The sequence below is a fragment of the Phocoena sinus genome, chromosome 1, assembly GCF_008692025.1.
Source record: "Phocoena sinus isolate mPhoSin1 chromosome 1, mPhoSin1.pri, whole genome shotgun sequence".
Classification (NCBI taxonomy): Eukaryota; Metazoa; Chordata; class Mammalia; order Artiodactyla; family Phocoenidae; genus Phocoena; species Phocoena sinus.
This window is the reverse complement of record NC_045763.1, coordinates 15650182-15677954: the sequence shown is the minus strand read 5'-3', so window position 1 is coordinate 15677954 and position 27773 is coordinate 15650182. Positions and strand designations below refer to the sequence as shown.

The 27773-nt window shown below is 50.4% G+C and overlaps 1 protein-coding gene across 1 annotated transcript in view; it reads right to left on the bottom strand.

Annotated features, from left to right (window-relative positions):
- VWA5B1 (von Willebrand factor A domain containing 5B1) overlaps positions 1 to 23097 on the bottom strand; it is a 39997-nt gene extending 16900 nt beyond the window's left edge. The window contains exons 1-12 of the mRNA XM_032653514.1: positions 22959 to 23097; positions 20946 to 21118; positions 19447 to 19703; positions 18814 to 18823; positions 15969 to 16104; positions 14938 to 15069; positions 14183 to 14307; positions 10438 to 10614; positions 6445 to 6555; positions 4362 to 4564; positions 3779 to 3893; positions 1638 to 1823 (exon numbers count right to left, since the gene is read on the bottom strand). Of these exons, the coding sequence (XP_032509405.1) occupies positions 1638 to 1823; positions 3779 to 3893; positions 4362 to 4564; positions 6445 to 6555; positions 10438 to 10614; positions 14183 to 14307; positions 14938 to 15069; positions 15969 to 16104; positions 18814 to 18823; positions 19447 to 19703; positions 20946 to 21118; positions 22959 to 23097 (1764 nt within the window). The remainder of the gene's footprint in view (positions 1 to 1637; positions 1824 to 3778; positions 3894 to 4361; positions 4565 to 6444; positions 6556 to 10437; positions 10615 to 14182; positions 14308 to 14937; positions 15070 to 15968; positions 16105 to 18813; positions 18824 to 19446; positions 19704 to 20945; positions 21119 to 22958) is intronic.
- Positions 23098 to 27773: the final 4676 nt, after the last annotated feature.

Here is a 27773-nt window from a genome sequence, read left to right as displayed (position 1 = left end):
TCTAAATGCTACTGCTGTCTCCAAATAGATAACCAAAAATAACAGCATGAACCATCTGTTCCTTTTGTTTCATTCTCCATGATATAAACATATATAAAAATATAAGGGCTTATTGGGGTCATCTTGTGTTACAAAAGCTGGACCATATTACTTACATTTATCAGTAGCTTGAACTTTGCACTTAAAACATTTTGGAAATCTTTCACGTCAACTCTTCTTTTAAACATTTGCCTGTACGATATTCTACCACCCCTTTTTATTAAGCATTCGCTTTGTGGCCATTTATTTTTTGCCACCGTAAAAAATGCTACAATAAATCCTTGACCGTGAATCTATTACATCACTTTTATTTCTATGTGTTTGATTCTTAGGAGGTTTTCTGGGTTGAATATTTCCAATCTTATTAGTTATTTCTAGATCACCTTCCGGGAGGGTAAGTCACGATTATACCCTTACCCAACAACTCTTCTAGTAGTAGGAGAAAGCATTGCCAGTCTCATGGGTAAGGAAAGGAGAATAGATTTGACAGTCTCTGCTAGTAGTAAGGTCTGTGGATGATCTGCTACCTCTCAGACCTCCAAGAAAGGCCTGGATTGTGCAAAGTTTTGACCAGCATTTTGTTTAGCACGTTCTCCCCGCAGTTGAACATTCTAGTCTCCAAGACAGTTTTACCGTTACTGACCGTGGTTCTTAAGAGATTCCATAACACTTTAAAATCTGGAAATTTCAAATAAAATTCTAACTTCTCTTGAAAGATTGGAAACACATTAAACATAGGGTCCACATTCTTGCATGGTAACTGTTTGTTAGGGCCGAGTAGGGGCTGAGCATTTAGACAGAGTGTGTGCTCTCCAGTTTGCTGTATTCCTCACCACCCCTTATTTCCTCTATATGGGGAATGTCTGCTATCTCTCATGACATTTGTCCCTTTAATTTTTACAACAAGCCCATTTCGTTCATTTTATACCTGCCCAATCCCTCTAGGCGTTGAGTTTGTGTGACTCCTGCTTAAAAACAAAACAAGATGACAAATCCTTTAAAGGGGAGTGGAGAGACTTACTAACGAGGGAAGCTAGATGAGGAAATAGCATCTCAGGCAGTCTTCTACATTTTAGCATGGATTCCACCTCCCTTTGAGAAGTTCCTCACTGTTATTCCACTTCTGCCACCACATACAAGAGAATTATCCATGTAAATGAATAAAACACAAATTCATCTAAGGAGATATGATCTGTCTAGAGTGTTCAGGGAAAGAAATCTGAGTGCCATTGTTCTGAATTGAACTATTCACCAAAATCACTTGGAGTAGATTATGCAAAATGCAGGTTCCTGGGCCTTATCTTCAGAGATTTTTATTAAGGGGACCTGGGTTGGAGCTAGGGCTCTGCATTTTAAACATGTTCCCCAAGTTCTCCTCTTGCAGGGGATCTTGAGAACCACATATTGAGATGGTAGCATTTACCCAAGCAGTGTCACCATGACTGAATGTCCATGGCCTGACAACTATACCCCACAAGAGTAAACCCAGATCCAATTGGCTCCTAGCTGCCACAAATAAATTGTCTTTCCGGCCAAGGATGGCTTTGTGGGAAGGGTTCTGGACCCCCACTGACCCCTGGGATTTCTAAAGTACTTACTGTTCTGGGATTGGAGATGTATAAGGAGGCATCACATACAATGCCATACCCCACCAGCCGTTCTCCAGGGAAGAGGGAGCTGGTGCTGACAGGTGAGATCAGGACCTCGGTAGTCTCAGGGAAGACCCACTCCACAGTCACATCACTCAGGACTGGGGCCATGGCCTTCTTCAGGGATTTGACCATCTGTTGGACAGGGTCAGAACACAGGTTGGGGGGATGTGTGAACGGGAGTGTGCACAAATGAGGAGCCTGAAGACTATGTGGGTGTGAGCATGAGAAGAGGTAGCAGGGAAGAAGTGACAGTAGACTTTGGGCGGCTTGCCCAGCAGCAAACATGCCTCTGCGTTTCTTAGACTCCTAGAGCATCAGAGTTGGAGCAGATCTTTGCTTTCACCTTCTCTAAGCTTAGCATTTTATAAATGAGAAAAACCCAAGACTCAGAGTAGGGCTGTGATGAGCCTGGGGCACACAGAAAGTTTGTCTCAAAACATGGACTGAATAGTGACCTTGAGCCACTCAATTTACCTCCCTGGGCCACCGTGTCCCCTTCTGTTAAAGGGAGTTAGTAATTCTCAACTTTCAGTGTAGTTGGGAAGATACTGCATTTGAAGTATCTGCCACTTGATAGGCATTCAATAAATGACACCTGGTTTAGCGCTTAGACAGTGGTTTAACGTCCCCTAGGATGATTTCCTCAATGGACTGCAAAGCTGGGGAAAAATGATTTGAGGATTGTGGCAGCCATAGGGGTGCACTCTCAAATTTCCCTTTGAGAAAGACTGTGTTCTTTTTTTTTTTGGCTTAAAACAACAGCAATGTATTTTTTTTACAAGCTCTTGAGGCCAGTAGTCTGAAATGAGTCTTATGGGGCTAAACCCAAGCATTTGGCAGTGCTGCTTTCCCCTGGAGGCTCTAGGAGAGAATCCCTTCCTTGCCTCTTCCAGCTTCTGGTGGCCGGTGGCATTCCTTAGCTTGCAGCTGTATCACTCCAATCTTGGCTTCTGATGTCACACTGTCTTCTCTTTATCTGAAGTCAAACCTCCCTCTGCTTTATTCTTTTTTTTTTTTACAACTTTATGGGAGTATAATGGCTTTACAATGGTGTGTTAGTTTCTGCTTTATAACAAAGTGAACGTATACGTATACATATGTTATACGTATACATATGTTTCCATATCTCTTCCCTCTTGCGTCTCCCTCCCTCCCACCCTACCTATCCGACCCCTCCAGGAGACACAGACCTACTAGAGAATGCACCTGAGGATACGGGGAGGGGGAAGGGTAAGATGTGACAAGACTGTGTTCTTTTGCTGCAAGGAATGCAGTTAGATGACAGTCTCCATGTGTAATGCCTCAGCTTTCAAACCAAGTTCACACCTCTCCCTGGAAGCCTCCAGACAACAAATGAGCATGGCAGAGATTTAGTGCCTGGTCTTTCCACCCAACAGAGACAACCTAATGGGCAATTCTTGCTCCAGAGACCCCTGGTGGGTTGGATGAGACCCTGTCAGATCTGCACTGCAGTCTGAGGCGCTCCCTGACCAATCCTGCTTACCTCCTTCCCTTTCACACGTGTTGCATCTGCACGTGGACTAAAAAGTTTCCCCTCCTGTTTCCTCCTCTTTTCCCTTCTACAGATTTTATCCCTCAAGAAACCTCTTGCACTCTTAACTTCAGCTCTGTTTCTTGTTCTTGGAAGAGCTGGACTGACACAGGGATTTTCTAGGTGTTGGATTATTTGTGCCAATTGTGCAAGACATGAAGAGAAGACTATAATTGCCTTGATTTCTGGGTCCTTTAGATTCTTCTGAGCCATCATTTGTCATCATCAGGAACATGGCCAGAAACGACCCCAAGCGCAACTCCTATCCATAGAGGCAGTGACTCCTTTGGGAGCCCCAGTCCTGCCCAGCCAGTGGATGGAGCATATGAGCCAGTGGCTGGAGACCAGGGCATCTAGTGTCCTGTACTAGCTGCAGGAAATGTCCACTCTGTGGCCTCCAACTCTGATTTTCACTGGGGTGCAGTGGAGTGCTCAGACTTGGGGTGAAATCCCAGCTCCACCACTGAGTTGCCGTGTGACCAGTGTGGGCCTCTGAGGTCCCAGCACCAGAAGAGATGGAGGCCCTTCTGCCTACCTTGGGTTGCAGCCGCTCCCCCTCCACCAGGAACTCAGCACTGCCCTTGGACACAGTTGCCAGCCCTTTCACCAGTCTGTGGCAGACGTTGGGTCCAATTCCAAAGCTATAGCACCTGGAGGAGGGGGACAAGAGAGGCTGCTACTTCCCATCCTCTCTGCCATTTTTGTCCCCTGATGGGGAAAGGGGCAGATCATGATCCAGCAGAGCTATCTCAGAGCTGGCCCCAGCTTCATGTAGAGGGTGAGGGAGAAGAAAGAGGGCCATCAGTGGGCATTCACATTCACACATGGACAGCCCATCCCCTCCCGCCCCAGCGCAGAGTCGAAGCAGGTAGGACTTCTTCTGCCTAGACTGCTCTTTGAGACCTGGATGCAGAGGTGTGGGCATCTTATCCCTCCTGAACCACTGTGGGGAAAAGGCAAACTTTGAAGTTGGCCACACCATCCTGGAAGCAAAGCTCTGTAGGAATTGTGGGTCCCCTCTTCTCCTCCTGGCACTTTCCACGTTGCCCCAGTTCTGACATCCCCAGCCCAGGGCAGCCCAGAGTAACCGAGCCCTAAACCTTCAGCCCTGTGCCCACCTGGTGGAGAAGGCATGGTTTCGCAGCAGCTCCAGCACCTTCCCGGTGTTGTTGACGGCACCATCTGTGATGACGAAGAGCAGCCTCGGGTGGCCTCGGGGCACTGGCTGCCGGATGACCCACTTGAGCGGGGAGAGAATGTTGGTGCCACCCATGTCAGCTTGCATTCTCCGGATGTTGTCACAGGCCTTGGCCAAACTCTCCTGCAGAGAAGGGTCATGGGCAGGGGGATCGTCCCCAGGGTCATTATATGGTGTGGAGACTCTAAGCCCCTTGGAGGATGAATCCTTTGTTTCCCAGGATCTTAGTTCAGCCTCACTGGAGCTGACTCACGTTCCCAGTTCCATCTCTGCCCCACACACAGGAAGAATGGGTGGCCACTTTGGTGTGAGTCTGCCCAATAACACCACCTACCAATGCCCCAAATGCCACCATTCATGATGTATTAACCTACTGTTGTCCTTTCTTTGTTCCTCTTTCAAAATATAAACACCCCTGGAAAAGGTAGCGCATCAAGCCCTAACCGCCCAGCACAAATGAGGTTTCCTTTTCTGGTGAGTGAGGCAGGAGATATGGTGGAAAGACCACAAGACTAGAAATTTTAAGACTTGAGTCCTGGCCTGACTGTGGCACTAAATCCCTATGATACTCTGAGGAAACCATTTCCCCAATCTGGGTTTCAGATTTCCTCCCTCCTGGACCGACACTGTGAGACCCAACTGGCCAAGGATTCCTGCCACTGGATGGACGTCCCTGTAGCAAGGACAGATTCTCACTGGACATCAGATGTTTTCCTGCTCCTGACTCAGGAAGATGTTCCTTCAACATCCACACTTGGAGTAACGGAATATAACAAAAGTCTTAAAAAACTGTATATGTACCTTTGGAACCAGCAAGACTAGGCATTTATTCCAAGCGAATCATTAAGGATGTATGCGAAGTATTTGCTGCAAAGATAACTAAATAGAAAGAAATGGAGACAACTTAAATGTCCACCTGTAGCGGTTTAGTTAAATAAGTCGCAGCCTATCTGTGTAGTGAAATAGTAGGCAGCTATTGAAAATTACGTTGTAGATGAATACTTACTAGCATGGACACATGCTCATGATAGGCTGTCTTGTTAGAAAAATAGGTTGCAGAAAGTATGGGAGGTCTAACCCTACCTTTATTGAAAATGTATGTAAATGCTTAGAGCAAGAAGGGATTTATACTAAGCTCTTAACAGTGGTTTTTCTTTTCTTCTGACTGATCATGGGAGATTTTCAGATTTTTCATTTTGATTATCTAGATTTAAAAATTGTGGGACAATCAATATATATTATTTCTGTATTAAAAAAACTGACAAATAAGTTATTTTTAATTGAAAAGTCGCTCCTATGCCCTTCTTTCCTCCCTTCCCACCCGCCGTCTCTCTCTCCCTCCCTTCCATCCTTCCCTCCCTTCCTTCCTGTTCCTAGACCTGGGTAAGATGTCCACCACCCTCCCACCTTTATTTTGGCTGTGCTTCATGGCTTGTAGGATCTCAGTTTCCCAACCAGGGATGGAACCTGGACCACAACGGTGAAAGCCCGGACTCCTAACCACTAGGCCACCAGGGAACTCCCTAGGATGCTCCCATTTTGAACATCCTATTGGGGCCAAGGGTCCTCTAGTTACAAACTGTTACCTTGAGCCCTGCGAGCGCCATTCTTAGTCCACTCGCTCACCTGTTCACTCCTCTATCCCTTGTTATTCACTCCTTTAGCACTCCTTGCATGAGTCTATCATTCTAATGAGATGGAGGCTTCAGTGAGTGGGAGGCCTAAGATATATCCTCTCCCTACCCCTTCCCTCTACCCCCTCCCAGCGTACATCCATATTTTGCCCCACATGATCTTTATTTTAAGGAGGGGGGAGGCCAGAAGACTGCCTACATGGAGATAGCCTCCCTTTGGTTCTTTGCTCCTGGCATCATCTAGGTTCTATATGTGTGAACAGGTTCTATGAGGGCAGGCCTCGGGGTTACCTCCTCTTTCCTCTTCCTTCCTTGCCTCTGTTTCTCACCACCTGACCCCTTCTGGTCCCAGCCATGCCCACTCCTTACCTCATTGTAGGTCTGACTGGAAGGGAAGAGGGTCTTAAACGTGGATCCAAACCCAATGACATTGAAGAGGCAGGCTGGCATGAGGCTCTTAAGAGCGACCAGCATGGCATCCTGACAGGTAAGAAAGGAATTTTTAGGATTCAGGAAGGAGTTCTTAGCTTGGCCATCACACAGCGTTGTTCTCATAGCAGCACAGAAGCAGCCTCCAAGTGGACCTTTCACCCTCTGTCTGCACCCAACATCACTTTCTCCCCCAGATAAAGAAATTCGCTGATGTTGACCAGAGGCTGAGCCAAAGCCATCATCATAAAAGTCCTCATCTGTGTAGCAAGTCTGATTTCTCAAAGCCATTCTATCACAGTTTTCCAGTTTCGTTTCACCTCCTACTGACCCTGAGCGGTAAGGAGAGCAGGGAGTGCCCACCGCCTTCCACCAAAACAAAACTGACGTCTAAGGGAGGCACGTGGCCTGGTCCGGGTCCCACTGGTGATGAAGTAGCCTTTTGCTTCAAGGTCTGTGAGCAGTAAAGAGTCTTAACCTATTTAACTATGCAACACCAGGAGACTTTGATCAAGGTATATTCTAAAAAATAATGACAAAGAGAGAAGGTGGAGGAGATGACAAGAGGGAAAATGATGATTTTGATGATAAAGATGATACAATGCAATGATAAATGTCAAGAATTACTATATGCTAAGCACTTTGTATTCATTGTCTCATTTAACCTCTGTAACATGTATGATAGCATAGCGGTTAAGGAGATACACTTTGAAGTTAAACGTATCTGGGCTTCAATCTCACCATACACTTTGAAGTTAAACATATCTGGACTTCAATCTCACCTTTGCTATTACTAACTTGACCTTGGGCTAGTTATATCACTCCTTTGAACCTCAGTGTGGCACACAGTAAACATTCAGTAAATGGTTATTATTACCAGCCCCATGAGATACATATCAGTATCAATGCCTCTGTTTTACAGATAAGGAAACTGAGGCTCAGAGGGTTAAGGAATTGCACTGGATCGTTAAACCTGAGAATAGGACTGAGGCTTTTGAAGCATAGCTCCGAGATCTTTATTTATGTTGGCCCTGCCTTGGCACAGAACTCAGGAATGAGTGGCTTTCCCTCATCCCTATAGAGTTATTGATGGCACCCCAGGGATCTCAGCATAGCTTCAGAGAAACAAACTGTTATACTCCAAAATCTTGAAGGAAACAGCAGCAAGTTGATCCTGGCAACTTTTACACCATGTGGCCTTCCAGGCTCTGCAGCCCTGCAGCCCCTCTTCCACTCCCCTCTGTAAATATTGACATTAATGTTCTGTCCATCCCCTTTTGTTGCTTGTGTCAATATGTTTTGTTTTTCTGCAAAAGAAGTCAATGTGTTTATTTTTCATTAGTTACTGATGTGTGTTGCTGCTAGGAGGAGAGTCTGCTGGTCCATACGGATTGTCTCTGCTCGCACCTATTAGAATTTTAAAGCCATGTTTTTGGCAGCAAGTAGCAGCTGAAGAATGAGACCAGCTGCAGGAAATTAAATTGGCTGAACTTTCCCCTTTGGCATGGCTGTTTGGATTTCTATTCTCTCCTACCTCCCTAAGCCCAGTTTTTCCTACAACTTCAACCTAATGAGCTACCTAATGGCTCAAGCAACCCTTCAATGGCCTCATTGTCAGTGGGGAAAGGGGTGTGTGGCCTGAGTAATTTCTGCGACTTTTTCTAAACGGGACGCGTTTAGCAGAATGGATTGTGCTGATGCAAAGCCATTTGTGAAAAGGATGACCTCGAGCTCACTGAGCTGAACTGGAAAAGAAAGCAAGAGCGACTCCAAGGGGAAAGGGACTGAGATGTGAACCAAGTTATTGTCAGAGAATCCTGACAATAGGTCTCTAGCTCAGGAACTGGATTTCTACTCGTGAAACAGCTTCATCTCACTGGTGGTAACTGCCTGGAACACCGAGATGAGAAGGAGGTAGAGACTGAATCCAGGCTCAGCACTGAAAAAAAGTGTCATGGTCAATTACTGATGTCTGTCTGGGCTTGGATGAGGGGAACAGAGGGATGTGTGACATATGTTTGCCCTCCTTGAATGAATCCTTCTTTCTTATTTTACAGAAAGAGTAAATGAAGCCAGAGTTGAGAATCAACTTGTCCAAAGCCACATAGTGAGTCAGTGGTAGAATTGACTCTGGAACCCAGGCATTGTTTTTCTCAGAGCCATGTAGCAGGAATGACAATCAGAGAAGAGAGGTTGTCTCAGTGGAAGAGTCTGTATAATTCCCTATTGGCAATGTAGGGAAAATGAGCACTGAATACAGAAGGTTCAGGTTCCCGCACCAGCTCTGTGATGTTGGGAAGAACATTTAGTGTCCTGGGGACTGAGTTTCCTTACCTGGAAAATGGCAGGGAAAATGGATTAAATGCTCTCTGAGAGATGTTTTAGGTCTGTGATCCTATGATACGTTAGAGTAACTGAAGAGATGTCTTACAAGTTGGTACAGCTGTGGAATGGAATACACATGGCCACACAGTCCTGGAGCATGCTTCAGCACTCCAGCACCGTGGACAGCTCCTTACTTCAATGCCTGCCTTTGATGGTGGGCAGGGGTGGGGAAAAGGTACCAAGCAGTCCTGCATCCCAATGTCAAGAGGCTCAAACAAGAACTTGGATGTCATATATGACTGCTCTGTCATACTTCAAGACCAATCCCAGTCATAGCAAGGCTTAGGAGATAGCTGTCGTCACTGATCCCACTTAAGCCCATTCCTCCTGGCTCATTCTGTTGCTCTGGAAGTAAGAGAGACAAGGTCGGGAGAAGGACAAAATTTCAGGTGACAGCAGAGCCCTCTCCTTGTTCTCTCATCCCTTGCTCTCTTGAACTATGATCCTTTACTGAGTTCAATAAACAGCAACCAAGGGCTTTTTACACATAAACACAGAGCTAGAGCCCATGGGGAGAGGCGGATGAGAAAGAGCTGGTCCTTTTCCTTAATGAGTGGATAATTCCAGAGGAGGAGACAGATATCTGCACAACTAAAAATACAAGGAAGTGTTGGATAATGCCATAATTGTGGTGAATAATCTCCTCATGGAGATGGAACGCTTCTGGATGTGGGGCGAGGGTTTTATCACTCTTTCCCCTGAACTCCTTCAGAACCCTCCAAAGCATCAAGACCATGCTCCCAGGCAGGCTTGGCTAACAGGGCTATGCCCCTCACTTGACTGTGAGCTCCTTGAGGGCAGGAACTATGTTTACAAACTACCGTCTTTCCAGGTGGCCAAGCACAGGACTTTGCACATATTAGGCATTTGAAGAACAAAACCAAAAGAAGGATGAACCACGTCATTTCTACTGGATTCTACACATCCCTTGATGGCAGGGGCCATGTCCAATGAATCTCCAATGTCACATGGTAGAAACAGTCAGACAGACAGATATGGGTTTAATTTTAGACCATGATCTTGGGTACATTACTGAAACTCTCAGGATGGGTTTTCCTGTTTGGAAAATGGTGACAATTTGGCCCACCTCATAGGATTATTGTCTGGATTAAACACCTAGCTGTGCATTAAGTGGCTACACAGTACCTGACCCACAGTAGGCGCTCAGCAAATGCTAGTTCCCTTCCTGTTTGCTCTGTATCCCTCTCCACCTAGTACCTAGTGAGGTGTTTTAGCCAGAACAGGGACACAACAAAGGCGTGTAGAATGCCGAGGGAAGCTACTGATCACTTCATCCCTTGTAAATGGACAGCAGTTAACCTCTGCTCAGATCACTTCAGGGGTTTATTTTGGGAGCGAGTTGAGTTTGGGTGGGGTTTCTGTTTAAACTGACATACCAAAAAGTTGTTTGTCATTTCTCTTAGCCATGGATAGTCATTTAAGGAACGGGTTCAGGTGTGGAAGGAGGGATGCTTGGGACAGAAAGTGCTGAGAAGCCGGGCACCCTGGGACCCTAGATCCTGGGGGTAGGGATCCTCTTAGAGGTACCTTGACTCGGTGCATGTTGGTCCCATTCATGCTGCCACTCCTGTCGATGAGGAAGATAAACTCGCCATGGGTCTTTCTTAGGTTCGGCTGGACTGACTGGAGGTCAGGACAGAAGTTGAGCATGATGACAGAATGGTGGGGAATGTCCTTATGGAGGCGTTTCCGGATGATTTCTGTCTGGAGGAGAAAGGGAAACTCTCTCACTTGGGCGTTCAAGGGGTCCAGAGCTACTCCTGGGGGTCGTGCTGGTCCCCCATTACTCTCCAAGTCTTGTCAGGATCCCACTCACCCTCTGTGTGAAAGACTCCCAGGTTGACCCTACCTGGCTCTTCTGCTAGACATTCACAGGTTGCAGCAACAGAAAGGCCTAGGTTTGAATCCCAGCTCTGTCACCGTCCAGCTGTGTGATATTGGGCAAGACCTTCCTCTGGGTCTGACTCTTCTTTGTAAAACGGGGCAAACAATGTCCATTTCTCAGGGTGGTTCTGAGGATGAACTGAGCTGGCACGCAAATGGGAAGGTCCTGGCACACGTGCAGGTCCTCAGTTGAATAGTGGTTTCTTTCCCTTTCACACCCAGGGGATAAGCCACTCTCTGGCTCATTTTGGCTGTGAACTTGGATTCTCTGGTTTATTGATTCTCTCCCACTGATAACTTCCTACTCATGCTTCAAATTTTACCTCTTTGGAAAACCTGCCCCCATCTTCCTGGTGGACTTAGTTTCCTCATCCATGAAATGAGGACAAGAGCACATACCTCACTGAGTTGTATGGACTAAATGCAATGCCTGTGAGACGGCTTCCCAGCAGAGAGATTGTCTGCACAGCAGCCATCTACGCTCTTGCTCCTGCCATTACTATTTGTCATGGGGACCCAGGCATGTCTCACACTGTGAGTTTTTGCTCATCTCTCTGTCTCCCCTCTAGCTCGGGGGCTACTTGAAGGCAGGTCATGCTCGAGTCTCTTGCATCGCCAGGGCTTAACATAGAGCTTGGTGCAGAGATGGGCTCAGTAAACATTAAAGGAAGGACAGCACCAGAGTTCTGTATCTTTACATGTGTCCTCTTAGTTGGCCTTGTCACACCACTACTGAACTGTCCTCGACTCTCCGGTCACTTTGCACTGAATCTCATTTCCTCTCTCCTCACTCTGCCGCCCTCTCTCTCCACCTCTACTTTCTCTGTCTCTGTATCTGACTGTCTCTGCGTGTACATATCTCTCTTTGTCTATTTCTCAATTTCTGTCTATTTGGGTCCCTTTCTCAATTCAGTAGATGACATCATCACATGCTCAGCTGTTCAAACCAAAGACCTAAGAGTTGTCCTCGATTCGTCTCTTTTCCTCACCCCACGCATCCACTCCTTCAGCAGAGGGCTGTCTGTTCTGCAGCTAAGATACATTCTGAACTTGTCCTCTTCTCTCTGTCTCCGCTGCAATCACCCAAGCGCAGGACAGTACCATCTCTTGCCTGGATCTTTGCAATAGCTTCCTCCTGGCCTGATTCCTCTACTTTTATTTCCCCGTGGTCCCTTCTATAGAGAGAAGGCAGTGTGATCTTTCTTGTTACTCTCTTGCTTAAGCAATAGTTTCCCCTCACACCTTGTACCAGGGCTCATGAAGCCCCCCTAAGGACTGACCCCTGCCTACCTGTCCACCTCATGTTTGCCCTACATTTCAGCCATACTGGGCATCTTTCTGTTTTCCAAACGCATCGCCATTATTCTGCTTCCAGTTCTTTGCGTGTTCTTCCAACGCTTCACAATCCACCGGGTCTCATATTCAGACAGGCTTTCTCTAAACACCTGGCTGAACAGCACCCGGTACTCATCACTCATTATCATATCGTCCTGCTTTGTGTTTCACAGCCCCCGGCCCTCACCTAAACAGATCTTTCTCATGCGTTTGCTTCTTGTCTGTTTCCCTGTGCTAGAATATAAGCGCCATGAGGAAAGGATGTGTCATTTTCAGTGCTTTCGTCCTAGTGCCTAGAACCTATTGGGCACTTAGTGTTTGTTGAATGAATAAATGAGAGGATGAATCTGTGTGGGTCTTTTTGTCTGCTACTGATCTATGTGCATCAGTTTTTTTGTCTTTCTGTCTCTATTTGTCTCTGCTTCTCTCTGCATCTCCATCTCTCATACATAATGTCTCCCCCTGTGTCATTTGCCCCCTCTTTGCTAAATCGCAGTTTTTGACAGCTCATCCCACTCACTCTTCCTGATTGATGCCTCTGGATGCCCTCCTCCCTCCCACTGGGAGCTCTTTTGCCAAAAGCCACTGCCCAGCCTGGCCCTTTTGACGACAGAGCCCAAGGCAGCAACAGTCACATCTGGTAGTGACAGGAGCCCGATTTTTGCCTCTCCGAGGCATGGGGTGGGGGTCCGGGCTCAGGATCCTCTGATGTCTTGAGCTCCCATTATCCAGTTACAATAAACTCATCACTTCTTAGCAGCTGTGGGTTGATGGCTGTCATCCCTGGAGCTCATGAGGATACAGGGTATTTGCATAACCAACCCAAGGTGGCAAATTAATTCTCATTTGCCTCAGTGGTCCCAGAGCTAATTGATTTAAGGCTTGGCAGGCACGCCTGGGAGGCTCACTGCCAACACCCCTTGCCCACGTGCTGCAGTTCTCAGAGCTGAGTGGCACCCCCGGCATTCCCACCACCGCTATGGGAGCCTGTCTCCAGCCTTTTCACCCAACTGACTCATCTGGGTGAGGGGGCACCTCTGGGAGGACAGGTGTTTCCAGTGGGGTCTCTAACGTGGGGATGGGCATTGAGCCACCTACACCTTCCTTTCGCCAACTCCCCTACCCCCCACAAAGCAGAGGATCCAGTGGGATCTCTACCGAAGGGAATGATGTCATCAGCTGTAAGTTATCTCCGTGTTCTCGTCTGTTCCTCTGCCAATCAGGCCAGCAGGAACGGGGGGCCCTTACATCCAGCACAATTGCCCCACATGAGCAAGGCAAAGTCCTTAGCCTCTTTGTCACCAAAGACAACTCCCTTTTCCCAGCTCACCAGTTATTTTGGGTGCTAAACCTCAGTTTTCTCATCTCAAAAGGGGAGACAATAAAAAGAAGTATCCCGCGATTCTTAAGCCTACCTTGGCACTCAGGACCCGGCTCGATGTGCAGGGTCACGAGCAGGAGGGAGGCTGCGGTGGTGGCTTGTGGCTGTGGCTCAGCATCCTCCTACCCCCTTCCCCACCCCCAACCCCTTGCTGATGGAGCCCTAGCCTTTCACTTCATGGGGGAGGGGCGGGCAGAGGGAAAGGATCTTTCTCAGGCTTTCCCTGCTCTGCCTTTATTCTTTACCTAATAGCAAGCAGGGATACCAGAGGCAGGAAGAGCAAGAGACCCATTCAGCAGGTGGGAAAAGGGAGGCCCAGGAGTAGAGATGGAGCCGGGAGGGCACCCGGCTGTAGGGTCCTTGATGCCTCTTGGGGGTGGATTAGCCTGGAGGAGACCAAGGTTTTTTCTGCCACCAGCCTAGAATTTTGCCTGGCTTAGGCACCTTGGTGGCACTAGGAACAGGTGACCTGGCAGGAAGCAGGAGGGCAGTGCCAGGGTGACTGCTGCATCTGGACGTCCACTTTCCCTCTGCCACCAGCTTGCTGTGTGACCTCGGGCAAGTCACACCCACCCCAACCCCAGGTTCAGGCTCCTCATTGGTCCAGCAAAGACCAAGTCCCCGGTGCCACCCCAGTTCTGCCACCCCTGATGTTGCTTCAGTCACCCTCACCTTTCGCTCTGCACTGCTGTCCTTCTTCACCCCTTTAATGAAATCTGTTCTTCCCTTCAAGTGCTGGTCAAACTCTCCCAGGGTCATGTCCCCTTTCTCCATCAGGACATGTGGCATGTAGGGCTCTGCAGAGATGAGATCAGCTCTTGGCACTTGCCCGAGGGTGAGGGTGATGCTGGGGGCCTTGGTGGAGTGGCAGATCTTCACAGTGCGGAGGACTCCCAGTTGGAAAAGGGGGATGGGATCCCTGGCTGCTTGAGGCAGTGTGGGACCCTGAGAAGACTCCTTAGCTGGGAGGCAGGAGAGCCTAGTGGCTGTGGGTGGTTCACTGCCCCTCCCTGGGCCTCAGTGTACCCATCTGTAAAATGGGAGTGATTCTGGGCTCTGATCTTTTTGCATCTAAACATTCGATGAATTCTTAAAGAGACAAATGAGTTGCTCCCTGAGAGTTCAGAGCTGCCAGGGTCTCATGGAGCTTAGGGTTTCAAAGATCTCTGCTCAGCTGGCCTGGGGGCAAAGTACACCACTGGGTGGATGAGACCCTGGGGTCTCAGGAGCTAGAATGGGGCAGGAGACACTCAATTCTGCCGGTTAGCGCTAAGTTTCCCAGGCGGCAAGTAGTTGGTCTCCTCCTCTGTCACGCGCCCCTACCCTCTCAGTGGCCACTGGGTGGGGGGCCACGTGTCTGTGCCCCATGGGATCAGCACCTCCTCCCTCCCACAGGCATCCTGGGGGCCCCGCCTGGTGCACAGTACCGCTGGGGTGGATGAGGATCTCCACGGGCCGGTCGAAGGTGTGCCTGTTGGCCAGGGTGATAATGATACTCTTGGCGGAGCGTGCGGACGGGGAGGCGTCAGCTCGGATCTCGTGGGTGGGACTCTCCACCCCTGAGTGGCACAGAAAAGTGGGGTAGGCTCAGGAGTCCCCGGAGAGAGAGGAGCTTGTTGGGGGACCCTGAGAATCAGGCCAGAGATGACTGGCACTCCAGCGCCCTCAGGGGCTCCTGACCTGCTGTGTAAAACCGGGGACAGGTCTTCTCAATTGCCCCGTCTGCAAAAGGGGGGCTTAGCTAGATGGGCTCTAATGGCCTTTCCTGCCCTGACCTCAGGATCCAGTGGGGGTCAAAGGAATGGCTTCCTCACAGGGCACAGAAAGACAGAAAGAGCTCCATGCTCCATCGGTGGGCACTCCATAAATGCCTCTTGTGTTGGGATGTCCTGCTGCTCTGGGAGAACCCTTGTTGACAAGAAACCACATCCTAGTGTCTCTTTAAAACCTTGACTGGGTGGGGGAGGGGAACCATCAGAACAATGGTACCCGCCTCTGGCCGCTTGTTAGAATCGCCTGGGAACTTTTAAATGTTCCAATGCCCAGGACTCACCCCAGACCAATGTCATCAGAAGCTCTGGGGTGGGGTCTAGGTGGTGGGATTTGGAAAGTTCCCCAGCTGATTCTGCCATGCAAGGGGAAGAGCAGGAAGCAGCTTTGTGGCTGTGGCTCCAGAAGAAGACCGAGGACCGCGGACTCCGGACGGCCATGTCCTCGTGGACATTTCCCTGGGGAAGCCATTGAGGTGAGGGTGGGGACAGCCTTGAAACCTGTCCTTGGGAAAGACTCATCTTGGGCCACATGCTGGGGAGCAGGAAACGGGGGCGAGGGACATGAGCTTCAGGCTGTCTTCCATCTGGGCTGGCCAGCTTTCCCTCCCTCCCCTTCCTTTCCCCACCCCGCCGTGGCCTCGAATCTTCTTTCCAGCCCCATCCGGGTCTAGGCAGCTCCCTCTCACCTGCGAGCAGGCAGGGCCCACGGATCTCCAGCTGGAAGTTGAACTCGTATTCCATGGGGTTGGACACATCGGTGTCCAGGAGAGTCGCCAGGCTCAATTTGTTCCAGGAGTCCAGGTCCCGGGGGCCGAAGCAATGCTTGTCTTTGTTGGGAAGGGGGCCGAGAGGCGGAGGAGGCGGCCAGTCAGGGCTGAGGCAGGGGGGAGAACGAGAAGACATGGAGAAAATGGCAAGTCCCAGGCAGCCCTGGCACCCCAGCAGCCCCACCCAAAAAGGGGCTGAGGGGCTTCCTTCCACCCCAGATGCTGACAGTCTCACTCAGCCTGCCTGCAGGGAGAGCCTGGATTCAGACCTAAGGTACCACTACCTACGATGGATGGGCCAGGCACCAGGCATGGGGGCTCACACTGTTCTCACCACGCCCCCAGAGGAAGGCCTCAGAGCCCTCATCTCCCCCCCCCCCACCACGTGGGGAAACCGAGGCTCAGCTACATGAGGTCACTAGCCTAAGTTGCCACCACTGGGACTCGGCAGTGTACGTCCTCACCCGGGTCTCTGTGGCTCGGCCGTGAAGCATTTTACATACGTCACATCGCTTCTGGAATACCTGCTCTGTCTCTGCAAGCTGGGGACGCTCGCATAAAGCCACTTCTCTGAGTCTTGGTTTTCTCATCATTGAATGGGGATAATAATGACACAGCCGTCTTGAGCAAGCGCTTAGCAAAGTGTCACTGCTGAACGCTCAGGTCTCTATCTTTGTCATCCCTCACCCTGTCTCTGATTCTGCTCTATTTCCCTCCCCTCTATGGTCATGCCTTCTGAGGTCTTTGATACATGCTCTGAATATGCACATATTTTTGTAAAAGACACCATGACTTTCGGTTGAAAAGAAAGCTTTGTATTAGGAATCTCATTCAATTGCTCCCCTTTCTTTCACCCAACACTGTGTCTGTAAGCTCTGTCCAGGTGGCTGTCTGCAAAGCAAAGTCTTTCCTGCTGATGTGCTATGGCTTGGGGCCATCTGTTATATTGTATGTATTTCTTCCTGCCTTCACCTCCCTGTTGATCACAGACGCCAGCACCATGAACATCTTCATCCGTGTGTTATGTTTGGATGTATAAAAGGATTTCTCTGGGATCCCTGGGTCAAAGGGCACACACCGAGTATTGCCCGAGATTGCTTTCCAGGGTGGCTGGGCCAGTTTCCACTTCCATAAGCAATGAACGAGAGTTTCCTTCTCTCATCCTCACGAACACTTGGTATTATCTATTTTTCTTATTTTTTTCCCATGTCCCTCTATCTAAGCAACTTTGAGGTTCATCAGAATTGGATGCAGGCGTCTCCCAAGAGCATCTCTGTTAACTCTGCCTGCTTTAACAGGCAGGAATTAGCTTATCAGGGCCACCTCAGGGGCACCGGGGACTGTTTGGCCTCTTGTTCCCTGATCCACCAAGGTCTTGAATGTCCCCAGGTCTGCTAGGTCCTGCCTCTTCCAAGCACCTGGCTTGGCGCCTATGGCAGCATTTATATAGATGACACACGAGCTGGTGTTCCCTGGCCTGAGACTGGCTGGTGCCACCAGCTTCTCTGTTGTACCAACAAGTGTCCTCACTCCAGATTTCGAGGCCCTACACAGGCTGACTCTCCCACTTTGCTAGAGTCTTACTAGCCTTCCAGCTGCTCTTCCAACATACCAAGTCTGTTGCTGCCTCAGGGCCTTTGCACTTACTGCCCACTCTGCCCCCTGCCCCGAATGTTCTTCTTCCAGTATACTTCCATGGCCAGCCCCCTTCATTCAGATCAGGCCTCAAGTGTTGCCTAAGCCCTGTCTATTCTAGCGAAACTAGCACCCACCCCATCCTGTCCCCCTCTAGCCTCTGTAGCAACTATCTCCATAGAGTTCATCACCCAACAAATGACATGTTTGTGGGCTTATTACTTTATTGTCTGTCTCCCCCCTTAGAATGCTAGCCCCACGAGGGCAGGGACCTTGTCTGTCTAGTTTACTGCTGTATTCCCAGCACCCAAAACAGTACCTGCCCCATGGTAGGTGTTTAATTACTATTTGTGGTGTGGTTGAGGAGTGCCCTCTGGGCTGGCCCCATGTGGGAGGCTAAAATAACCCCTCCCCGTCAGGTCACCTTGAGGTCAGCACTTTAACTGGTGGTGTCCAGGGGTTTGCTGTCACTGTCCTCTGTGTCCCAGTGGGCACGCGCTCCCAGCTGTCCCCATAGCCCAACCAGGGTATGTATGAAACTCCTAGATACATACGGTACATCTTCCCAGATTTCAACTTGGCTCAAAGATTCAGGCTCAAAGCTGGGGAGGGGGAGTTAAGTAGTTTAACTGGTAATTAATTCAAGTGTTGTTTTTCTACCACAGTGGTGCTAATATATTGTGGAACAGATTTTTTTTTTTAATGACACGAATTGAATGATAAGATACACGACTTCAAAAGACATCTCCTGTATGCATCAGGCTACTTTAAAACTGGCATCCTCTCTCCCTGCAGAGGAAACGCTAGTCCCCCTGGGCTTACAGGTGGGAAAATGGGAGGAGCCCCAATCTCAGCTGCAGGTGCCTCAGGCTGTGACCCAACCCCTTTTCCCTCCTCCCCCACCGGGGGAGTATAGAGAAACTGTCCTGGAGTGTACCCTCCGGGCCCTGCAAAGCAGAAACTAGCACACCATTGTAAAGCAATTATACTCCAATAAAGACATGTAAAAAAAAAAAAAAAGACTCCTTGTTGCTTCGGGGAGAAATCCAAAGTCTGCCAGGGCCACCGGGTGTCCTGTATCTCTGCAGCCTCATCTCATGTCACCTGTCCTTCAGTCCCCCTCTGTGGCCCTGTCCTTGCTGCCTCAGGGCCTTTGCCCCTGCTGTTCTCACCTATAGGAACACTTCTCTCTGTGCCTATATCCACCCCCCTCCTGGCTCAGCCCTCAGCTGAAATACCACGCCTCAGGGAAGCCTGACCAGGCCCCCAGACCCCCCACTCCCCGGTTGGGTCCCTCTTTTATACTCTTCGCCAATGAACCTCTCCTTTACTGCACTTTTCACATAATTAATTATGCATGCAAGTTCATAAACAGTTCACATTTGTTGTGTTATCTGTTGGATAATGATCTCTCCCACCAAGTTCCAAAAAGGCAAGGGACCATGTGGGTTTCGTGTCCTCTGGGTCCCTAACACCCCCTCCCCAGTGTCTAGCACCTAGGTGCTCTGAAAATACCTCTTGAGTGCATTAAAAAAAAAGCCTGGAAATTCTGATACCAAGCTGTCCAAATCCTAACACTTCTGACCAGTACCAACACAGAGCATTTCAGGGAGATTCTTAAGTGCTCGAAATGTGAGCAGGGGAGGGACAGTTACTGAGACGGGGGCAGCTACAGAGCTCAGCCTCACCTCCTATCCTTCCCACCGGCCCATCTCCCTGCTGCACCCGGGACTCTGGCCTTGTTTGGGCAGGGGCTCCTCACCCATGGGTCTGTTGGTTGGAGGGGCCAGTGCTCTCGGTGCAGAACTGAGGCACGGTTGGGGCGCAGACAGCAGGTAGTAGGACTCTCACAGCCCCGCTGGGCAGCGTCGGGAGCTCCGAGGAGGTGCTGACAAAGATGGTGACGTTCTCCATAGGGGCGATTGTCCCCAGGTTGACCACAAAGAGGATCCGCTCCAAATCCTCGTCCAAAGCCACCTTTCCTGGTGTGCAGGAAGGAGGGATGATGCAGAATGTTTCCTCAGTGCCAGGCCTGGCGTCAGGTACTGTGCATACATTCTCTCCCAACCCTTCTACGCTTGCTGTGTGTTAGGTTAGAGCAGTCTGTTCTGCTGACGGGGAAACTGAGGCTCAGCGTGTGGGTGCAACTTGCTCAAATTACTCAACAAATAACTGATTTATTGAACCAGGATCTGAACCTACATGGGTCTGATGCCAGGCCTGTGCACTTTCCACTGTCTCCTGCGGGGATTGGGAGACTGGGACCCACAAATCCCCAACAGAGGGTCACATCTCTATCCGCAGACTCTATGTCCCCCCGAGAATCACGTTGGAGCATTCCCCCCTCCCCCAGGATCCATGCTGTCTCCTTTCATCTGAAAGGCCCATCCCTCAGTCCTTCTTAGCCCATCCTACCCATCCATCCAACCCCTCCACGAAAGCCTCCCAGGTCCCACCTGGACCGCTCTTTCCCTCCTCTGACATTATCTGGACCGCTTTTGGCATAGCCACTGTCAACTTCCTATCGTGGTCCCTACCAGGCATGTCCTAGCTATTCTTCCAGGCTGGGAGAAGTCCTAAAATCTTGGGGGAAACTTTGCATCTCACATCGTGAGTGTTCATTAAAAGATTCTTGAACATCTCCATGATCAGGTGAACAAACTTCACCTCCATCATAAATCCAATGGTAAGAATCTCATATCATATGATCCTTGGTCTGGACTCAAGCCTTGGCTCTGCCACTGACATGCTGTGTGACCTTGGGCCAGTCGCTCACCCTCTCTGAGACGCAGTAGCCGCAGTAGCAGGCATCAGTAGCCATGCTGTGTGTACCTACTCTGTGCCAGGGGCTGTGATGGGTGTTCTGCATGCTCTTTGTTGAGATTTGGACGCATAGGATTATTAGTTACAGTTTACAAATGAGGCTTAATTTCTTATCTGAGCTTGCAAGCAACAGGATAGGCAGTCAAATCCTGGTGTGACTGATTCTACAACCTCTGAGCTTAAATGACATGCTCTTCTGTTTTTTAGAGATATCTCAACAATCCTTCTGTTGCCTCCTTTGAGCCTTATCACTCTTTCCAGGTGAGAACAGAAACAATTACCTCTATTTTCCAGATAGTAAGGTGAGGTTCAGAGAGGTTAATTATTGGCCTGAGGTCACACAGGATTCCTGACTCGTAGTGTAGTGCTCTCTCTACCCTATCCCATTGCTGCCCTTTCAGTCTGCCTGAGACTCCAGCCATGCCCAGGCCCTGCCACAGCCTTTCTGGCCTTCTTACCTGCAACAGTTGTAGCTCGGAGGCCAGTGGCATCTAAGTGGCCACCCTCCATCTTGGCTTTGTCCTTGATCTGTACTGTCACGACTCGGTCGGCAATGACTGCCTCAAAGCCGATCACCGTGGTGTACTCATCCAGTGGGTATACAAAGAGACCTGCCAGAGCAGGGTCCAGCATTGCGGGGTGCCCCAGACCCACTCTGCATGCCCCACCCCGGAGAAGGAACTGGAGCCTTTGGTCTGCCATCCGAGTGGATGGTACTCACTGCCACTTGGAGGACTCCAGAGAGAACTTGGGCTGGGGCCTCCCGGTTCTGGGGGCTGGGCAGGAGATGCACAGCCGCAGGCTCTGTGTCAGCTGCAGGGCAGCTGGAAAGGGACGGCTGCTCCCCTGTCCCAGCCAACTCTTACTCTGCTGGCCTGTGAGGCCGGTGTGACCAGGGCTTCTGATTTTTCAAGAGAGAGTGGAAATCTGGATTTTTACGTGACCTGATGTGTGGGACGAATAAGACACCTCTGTGTGGTGGTCCCGTGCATGGCACCCAGGAGCTGGGGCTTTGGAGGAATAGGGCTAGGGTTCTAATCTGGGCCCTGCCCCCTTCCCCAGTCTGGTGACCTTGGATAAAAACATTTAGCATCTCTACGCCTCACAGCTCCATCTGTAAAAATGGGGATAATAGAGCCAAACTCAGGGTCGTTATGAAAATGGAAAAACCAGCCACCACTTATTAAACTACATCCCCCATAGTGCGTGCCCTACATCTTTATATCTCAGTGCTTCTCGAACTTCAAGAGCACATGAATCACCTGGGGCTCTGGTTAAAATGCAGATTCTGACTTAGTGGTTCTGGGACAGGGCCTGAGATTTTGCATTTCTAACCAGCTCTGGGTGATGCCGATGGCTGGGGTACCACACTCAGAGGATCAGGGTCGTATCTCATTTCATCTGCCCGCTAACATGAGGGCAGCACAGTGTCGGGCCCATGGTGAATGCTCCACAAATCCCAGCTTCCCAACCCTCAGTTTCCGCATCTACAAAATGGGGGGACTGTCCTTTCTGCACGTGGAAAGCCAAAGGACTGTCCCAGAGCTGTTCAGTAATTTAGTCCCTGGGTTCCTCGCGGGTCTCACTTTAAGCCACCCTCTATAGGTTTCCTTGAACAGAGGAAAAGTGTCATTTGCTCTGCCCAGGAGGTTTCCACAGGGAGGAGACTTTCCCTTGCAGGTTTCTTTTGGGAACTGAAAGAGTTTCAGAAGCTCAGGTCAGGCTGGAGGGTGGTGCCCCGAGACATGAAGTTTGGGGGTTAGGAGGCCCCCGTCACTGTGGATGAGAAGAGATGCTAACCATAACAAGCCTTTACGCAGAACCCTCCTGGCCAGCCTTCCCATAACTCCCTTCCTTAAGTGCAAGGAGAGGAGTGTAATTTACAAACATCTCTTGCAGGGGAACGCCGGTCCACACTCCTGACTGCCTTGCACTGATGACTCATTTGCACACTGTTTTCCATTTTATGCTGTCCTTCCTCATGTATTACCTCATCTGTCCCTCCTGCAAACCCTGGCGTCCAAACAGGTGCAGGAGCACCCTGATGTCGAGAAGGACAGTGGCTTCCCCAAGGTCACGGGGACGAGAGCCACACCTACGACCGGGAGCTCCTGGCTTCCACTGAGTCTGGATGCCTCTCCTACTGTGAGGCTCACTGGGGAAAGTGGAGGACTGACTATCTGACACAGGTGGGCATGTCTCGTGAACATAAATAGGGCTGGGACAGTGGGCTGGGGCCAAGCCCCAACGTGGGTTCGAATCCTGAGCTGACTTGCTACCAGCTTTAAGACCTGCGGGGCAGAAGCGGTATTCCTGTTTCGCAGATGTGGAAACTTGAGACTCAGAGAGGTGACGTGACTTGTCCAGTGTCAATCAGCTAATACATGTCAGGATGGGGATTCTGCTTGGAGGAGCAGGTGGTCCTGGGGAAGCACCAACAGGGATCCTTACCCTGGAAGGGCTGGGCTTCCAGGTTGCCATAGGTGAGGGAGGCGGTGAGACCCAGGGCGTAACCACTGACAAAGGAGGTGACGTCGGATGCGGTGAGGGGCAGGGCTGCCCCTGTGATCTGGTTCAGCAGACCAGGCATCTTGATGGCTACTCAGCCTTCAGGGCCTGCAAGAGACAGGAAGGCAGGAAGTGGGGAGAGACCTCCCATCCCTCCCCAATTCAGTTCTCCCACTTCAGCCCCCACAGGAAGTCAAAGCATTGTTCTCTTCACTTCCCCCAACTACTTCCCACTCAGTGACCCACAGTGACTCTTGACCACCCCTCAGAAGAGAAGGAGTGGTCATTCCGTTTCTTTCCATTTCACAGTAGAGAGACTGAGGCCTAAAGACATGTGACCTGCCCGGATTCACTCAGTGGGTGGGAGCGCAGGCAGGGTTAGAGCCCAGGCAGCCTCGTGTCCAACCTGAGCTCCTCCATGGCAGTGCTCTCCGAGCTCCGGACGGGAGTCCAGGGGCTCTGATCCCACCCCTTTGTCAGTCCTGTGCTCTCTGAGCCTCAGATGCTTCCTCTGCAGAATGAGACGATTGAAATAGCTCACCAAGCCCCTCGTTCGCTGACTTCAGTGAATCTACCCACTACAGTCAACACTTGGGGTGTAAGGGAAGTGAGAAACACCCACCCCCACCACTCCAAAGATACTAAAGTGAAAAGAGCCACCATCCCTCCAGGTGTGCAGACCAAAAGCCTGGGGGCCGTTCTCGGCACCTCTTTTTCCCACCCCCACACCTAAGCTATTGCCAAAGATCATGATTTATCTCTGGGAAGACCCTGGCATCCATCCATGCCTTTGCTCCTCTGCCACCAACATCCCTGCCCCGGCCATCACCATCTCCACCTGGGCCGCAGCTCCTACCTGGCCTCTTGAATAACCCCGGAATCCATTCTCTACCCAGTGGCCAGAATGAACAGACCAACACACAAGTTGGACAGATTTCCATCACCCCCGCCACCCTCTCTCACCCACCAATGGTTTCCTATTTCTCCTAGAATAGAGACCAAAACCTTTTAAAGTTTTGGCCTAGAGCCCTGTGTGATCTGGCCCTGCCTGCCTCTCTAGCTGATCTGTCATCATGTTCCCAGCCACACTTTGTGTGTCTCCCAGCTTCCATGCCATCCCTCAGATGTGTCCTGTGCTCTCTCCACCTTTGCACTTGCCGCACTCTACCTGGAAGGCTCACCCCATGACCCACTATAAACTAGTGACCTCCTATTTTCCTTCAGTGTCAACTCAGGGCCCCCCTTCGCCGGGAAGCCAGTCTACGCATGCCCAGCATCCTTTCTCTGCCTCTTACAGAGCCGAGCTTCTCTCCCTCTGAGCACTTCCATTAGTTTGTAAGGATGCATCTTGTTCCCGTGAGATGACTTGATTCACATCCGTCATCCCGTTTGGAGTGCACGCCCCTGGAGGCCAGGTCTATTTTTGCTGCCCATGGCATTCTCAGTGCTGATTGAATGCATAAAAGAATGTATGACTGTCATTATTCCAACACCAAAGACTTCGGAGCGCTTCTCAGGGCAGGGTATCGATTCTCTATGAGGTTCCTGAGACCCTCCCAGGCAATCACCTGCCTTCATGAGGTGGGGTGGGAGTGGGAAGCAAAGTCAAACAGAGGGTGTGGAATATGAATTTGAGATTCTTTCTGGATCTTTCTCTCGGTGATGTACGTTCCAGGCAAAGCTGCAGCGGGCTGGTAGCCTGTTGCCATTTATTTGCAAAAGGCTGTTCAGTGAGTGCTGTTTACTCTGCCTTTGCTCTGAGAAGGGAACTCTTTGCTTCTATGTCCTCCTTGTGTCCCCAAGCAAGGATCCTCAGGTAGGCCAGCAGTGTCTTTTTAATTATGTTCTCTCTGTGGCTCCGGCCCAGACAGCTCTCAGCCCTGGCGTATCTGCAGTGGGCTGACTGACAGTAGGAGGAAGGTAAGGGGCTGGGAGGGAGCGGCTGTATCCCCAGCTGCCTTCTTTCAGGAGTTCTCCGTCTCAGGGGCCTGGCCAAGCCCAGAACAAGACGGCGGAGTTCATTTCCTGACAGAGCCTCACTCCCTGCCAGCCACACTCCCGCCCTCCTTCTCCTGGTTCCCTCCTGTCCAGAATGCTGACTGGGAACCAGCACCCAGACGTGTGGTGGACTTGAACTTAAGCTTCAGTTCAACTCGAGGGAGAGTTTTGCCCAGGGCGTCTCAGCCAGCCCACTCATCCTACACTGGCCCTGTGCCCGCCCCAGCTTCCTGGGGTGACTCTCACCCAGAGAGTAGGGCTTGGGTGAGCGATGTTGATGACACAGGCAGACTCACTCCGCACTGACCCTTTAACAATGTCAGCCCTCTTGGGAAGAGTAAACTTGAAATTCTGCAGGGCCTAATTCACGCAGTCTCCATCGATTCATCCAGCACTGATAAACACCTACTGCGTTCCAGGCCCTGAATTAGCCACTAGGCATACAAAGATAAGATACAACTCCATCCTTAAGGAACTTACAATCCAGAGGCAGAGGAGTTGGGGAGTGGGGGAAGATAATGGTAACAGCAGGTGGAATTTGTTGAAAACTGAAACTGTGGCAGGCACACATATTATCTCATTTAATTCTCACAACCTTATAAAGTGTATTGTTTTGCAGGTGATGACCTCGAGGCCTCAGACACGTTTGGTTTCGTGCATGAGTTTGGGGTGCCCCAAGGACATACTGGGACCCAGGGTGCGTGTGTGGGACTTTCTCCTGGAGGAGCCCAGGGGCATCCCTGCAAGAGACGATGGGGACCAGAGCAAGTAATGCTGAGCACCCTCCCTCCAACCATCCCAAGCGTGGCCTCCAGTGGGCGTCAGGCCACAGGAAACTCCTACGAGAGACCTAACAGGGAGGAAGCCACCAGACAGTGGAAGCCCAAGACAATGTGAGAAGCCAGGCTCGGCCTCAGGAACAGTGTGGTGTGAGCTGGGCTGAGGTGGTGACAGGGGCTGATCTTAGTGTGTCAGGGTCAATATTTCACTAGGCGTTTACCCGCCTCACCTCCTTCCTGATCGGCCAGACCACCTGTCTTTTCCCAGGTCCTTGACTTTTGGGATGCAGAATCTGGGCTGGTGAGGTGAGAGACGAGAGAAAGGGGAATGAATGCGCTGGGAGAAGGGATGGAAGGGGCCACTAGACCTTAGAGCAGCCAAGGGGAGAGTGAGGGGGCGGGCAGGAAAGAGGATTTCTAAGAAGTGAGCGAGCCACTGTAATCCCTGGGTATTCGTCCCCTCATTTATAAAGCCAGGTGAGTGGAGGGGCCAATAGCTCCCATCTCATCAGCACTGAGAAGATTAAATCGAATAATGTGTACAAAGTACCCAGCACAGTGCCTGGCACATAGTAGGAGCTCAATAAATATTTGTAACGTGAAATGAATGAATGAATGAATGCCGGCAGCCTCCCAGGGACACTAACTTTTAGCGGTCACCTAGGTGCTGGGAGACAGCGAACAAGGCAGAAGTGACATAAAAACTAATGGAGGTGACAGATATCACAAGCTGCAAAAGCCAACGGATTCAAAACCTGACCCCTTCCTGTCACCTCCACTGCTGCCACCCTCTTGTCCCCCTACAGTTTATCCCCAATGGAGTAGCCAGAGTGATCCTTTGAAAACATGGATCCAGTCATGTGGTTCTAGAGCTCAAACCCTTGCCAGCTCCCCTCACCCCTCAAGACCCCCTGATCTGGGCCCCATGCCCTTTCCTTTCTCATCTCCCCATTGGTGACTCTGCCCTGGCTCTCATGCCATAGAGCTTTTGCACTGGCTGCTCCCACTTCCTGGAACGTTTTCCCCCTCACTATCCACGTGGCTCTCACCCTCACTCCTTCAAGTCTTTGCTCAAATGGCACCTTCTTAGGGCAGCCTATCCTTAACACTGCATTTCGACCTGCAACCTGCTCCCCCAGCTTCACTTCCAATCCCTCATCCTGCTCTTTTATTTTTCCCAGAGCACCTATTACTAACATACTCTATATAAAGCATTTATTATGTTTACTGCTTATCACCTGTCTCCCCTCCACAAGGGCAAGGATTTGGGACCTGTTTTTCTCAAGATATATCCCAAGTGCCTCGAGGAGCGCTTGCATTATTAGCAGGTGGTGAATAAATATTGTTGAATGAATGAATGGATCAATACACATAATCACAGTGCAAAGCTGGTCATTTCTGGGTTCCCCATTTTTCTAGCTGAGGACGGCTCCCCAGGGAAGATGTCAGAGTTAAATCCATCATTTAGGTTTTCATCCCAGTGTTTATCAGTCAGCAGCCCAGATACACCCTCCCCGCCAGCACGGAGGTCCCACCCGTCTTCGAACAGACCATCCATCCATAGGGGATGCTCTGTGGTTCTGTGCCCCTGAGCCAGCCCCTGGCCCACTTCCTCTTCTGCTAACCTCCCACTATGCCTTCTGCAACCACCACTCGGCAGCCAGCAGGCTCCCTGAGAGGCTCTCTGTGTCCTTGACTGAGGACCTGCTTCCCCTTCTTCCAGGAGGGGCTGCTATTCCTTGTACCCCTCAGGTTGGGAGGCTACACCCCAGCCCCACTTTGTTACTTGCCATCTTCAAGGTCCCAACCACACCCTCCTCTTAGCAAACACTTGGCACCTGAGTTCTGGCTTCTCTGCTCCCCAAGCCCTGCCATCAGCTGGGGTGATTTCAGCATCCATGGGACGGGTGCACCCAACTCACTGAGCTGCTATCCCCAAACCCCCGCATCTCAGTAACCCCTGCTACCCTCCAGCTCAGCC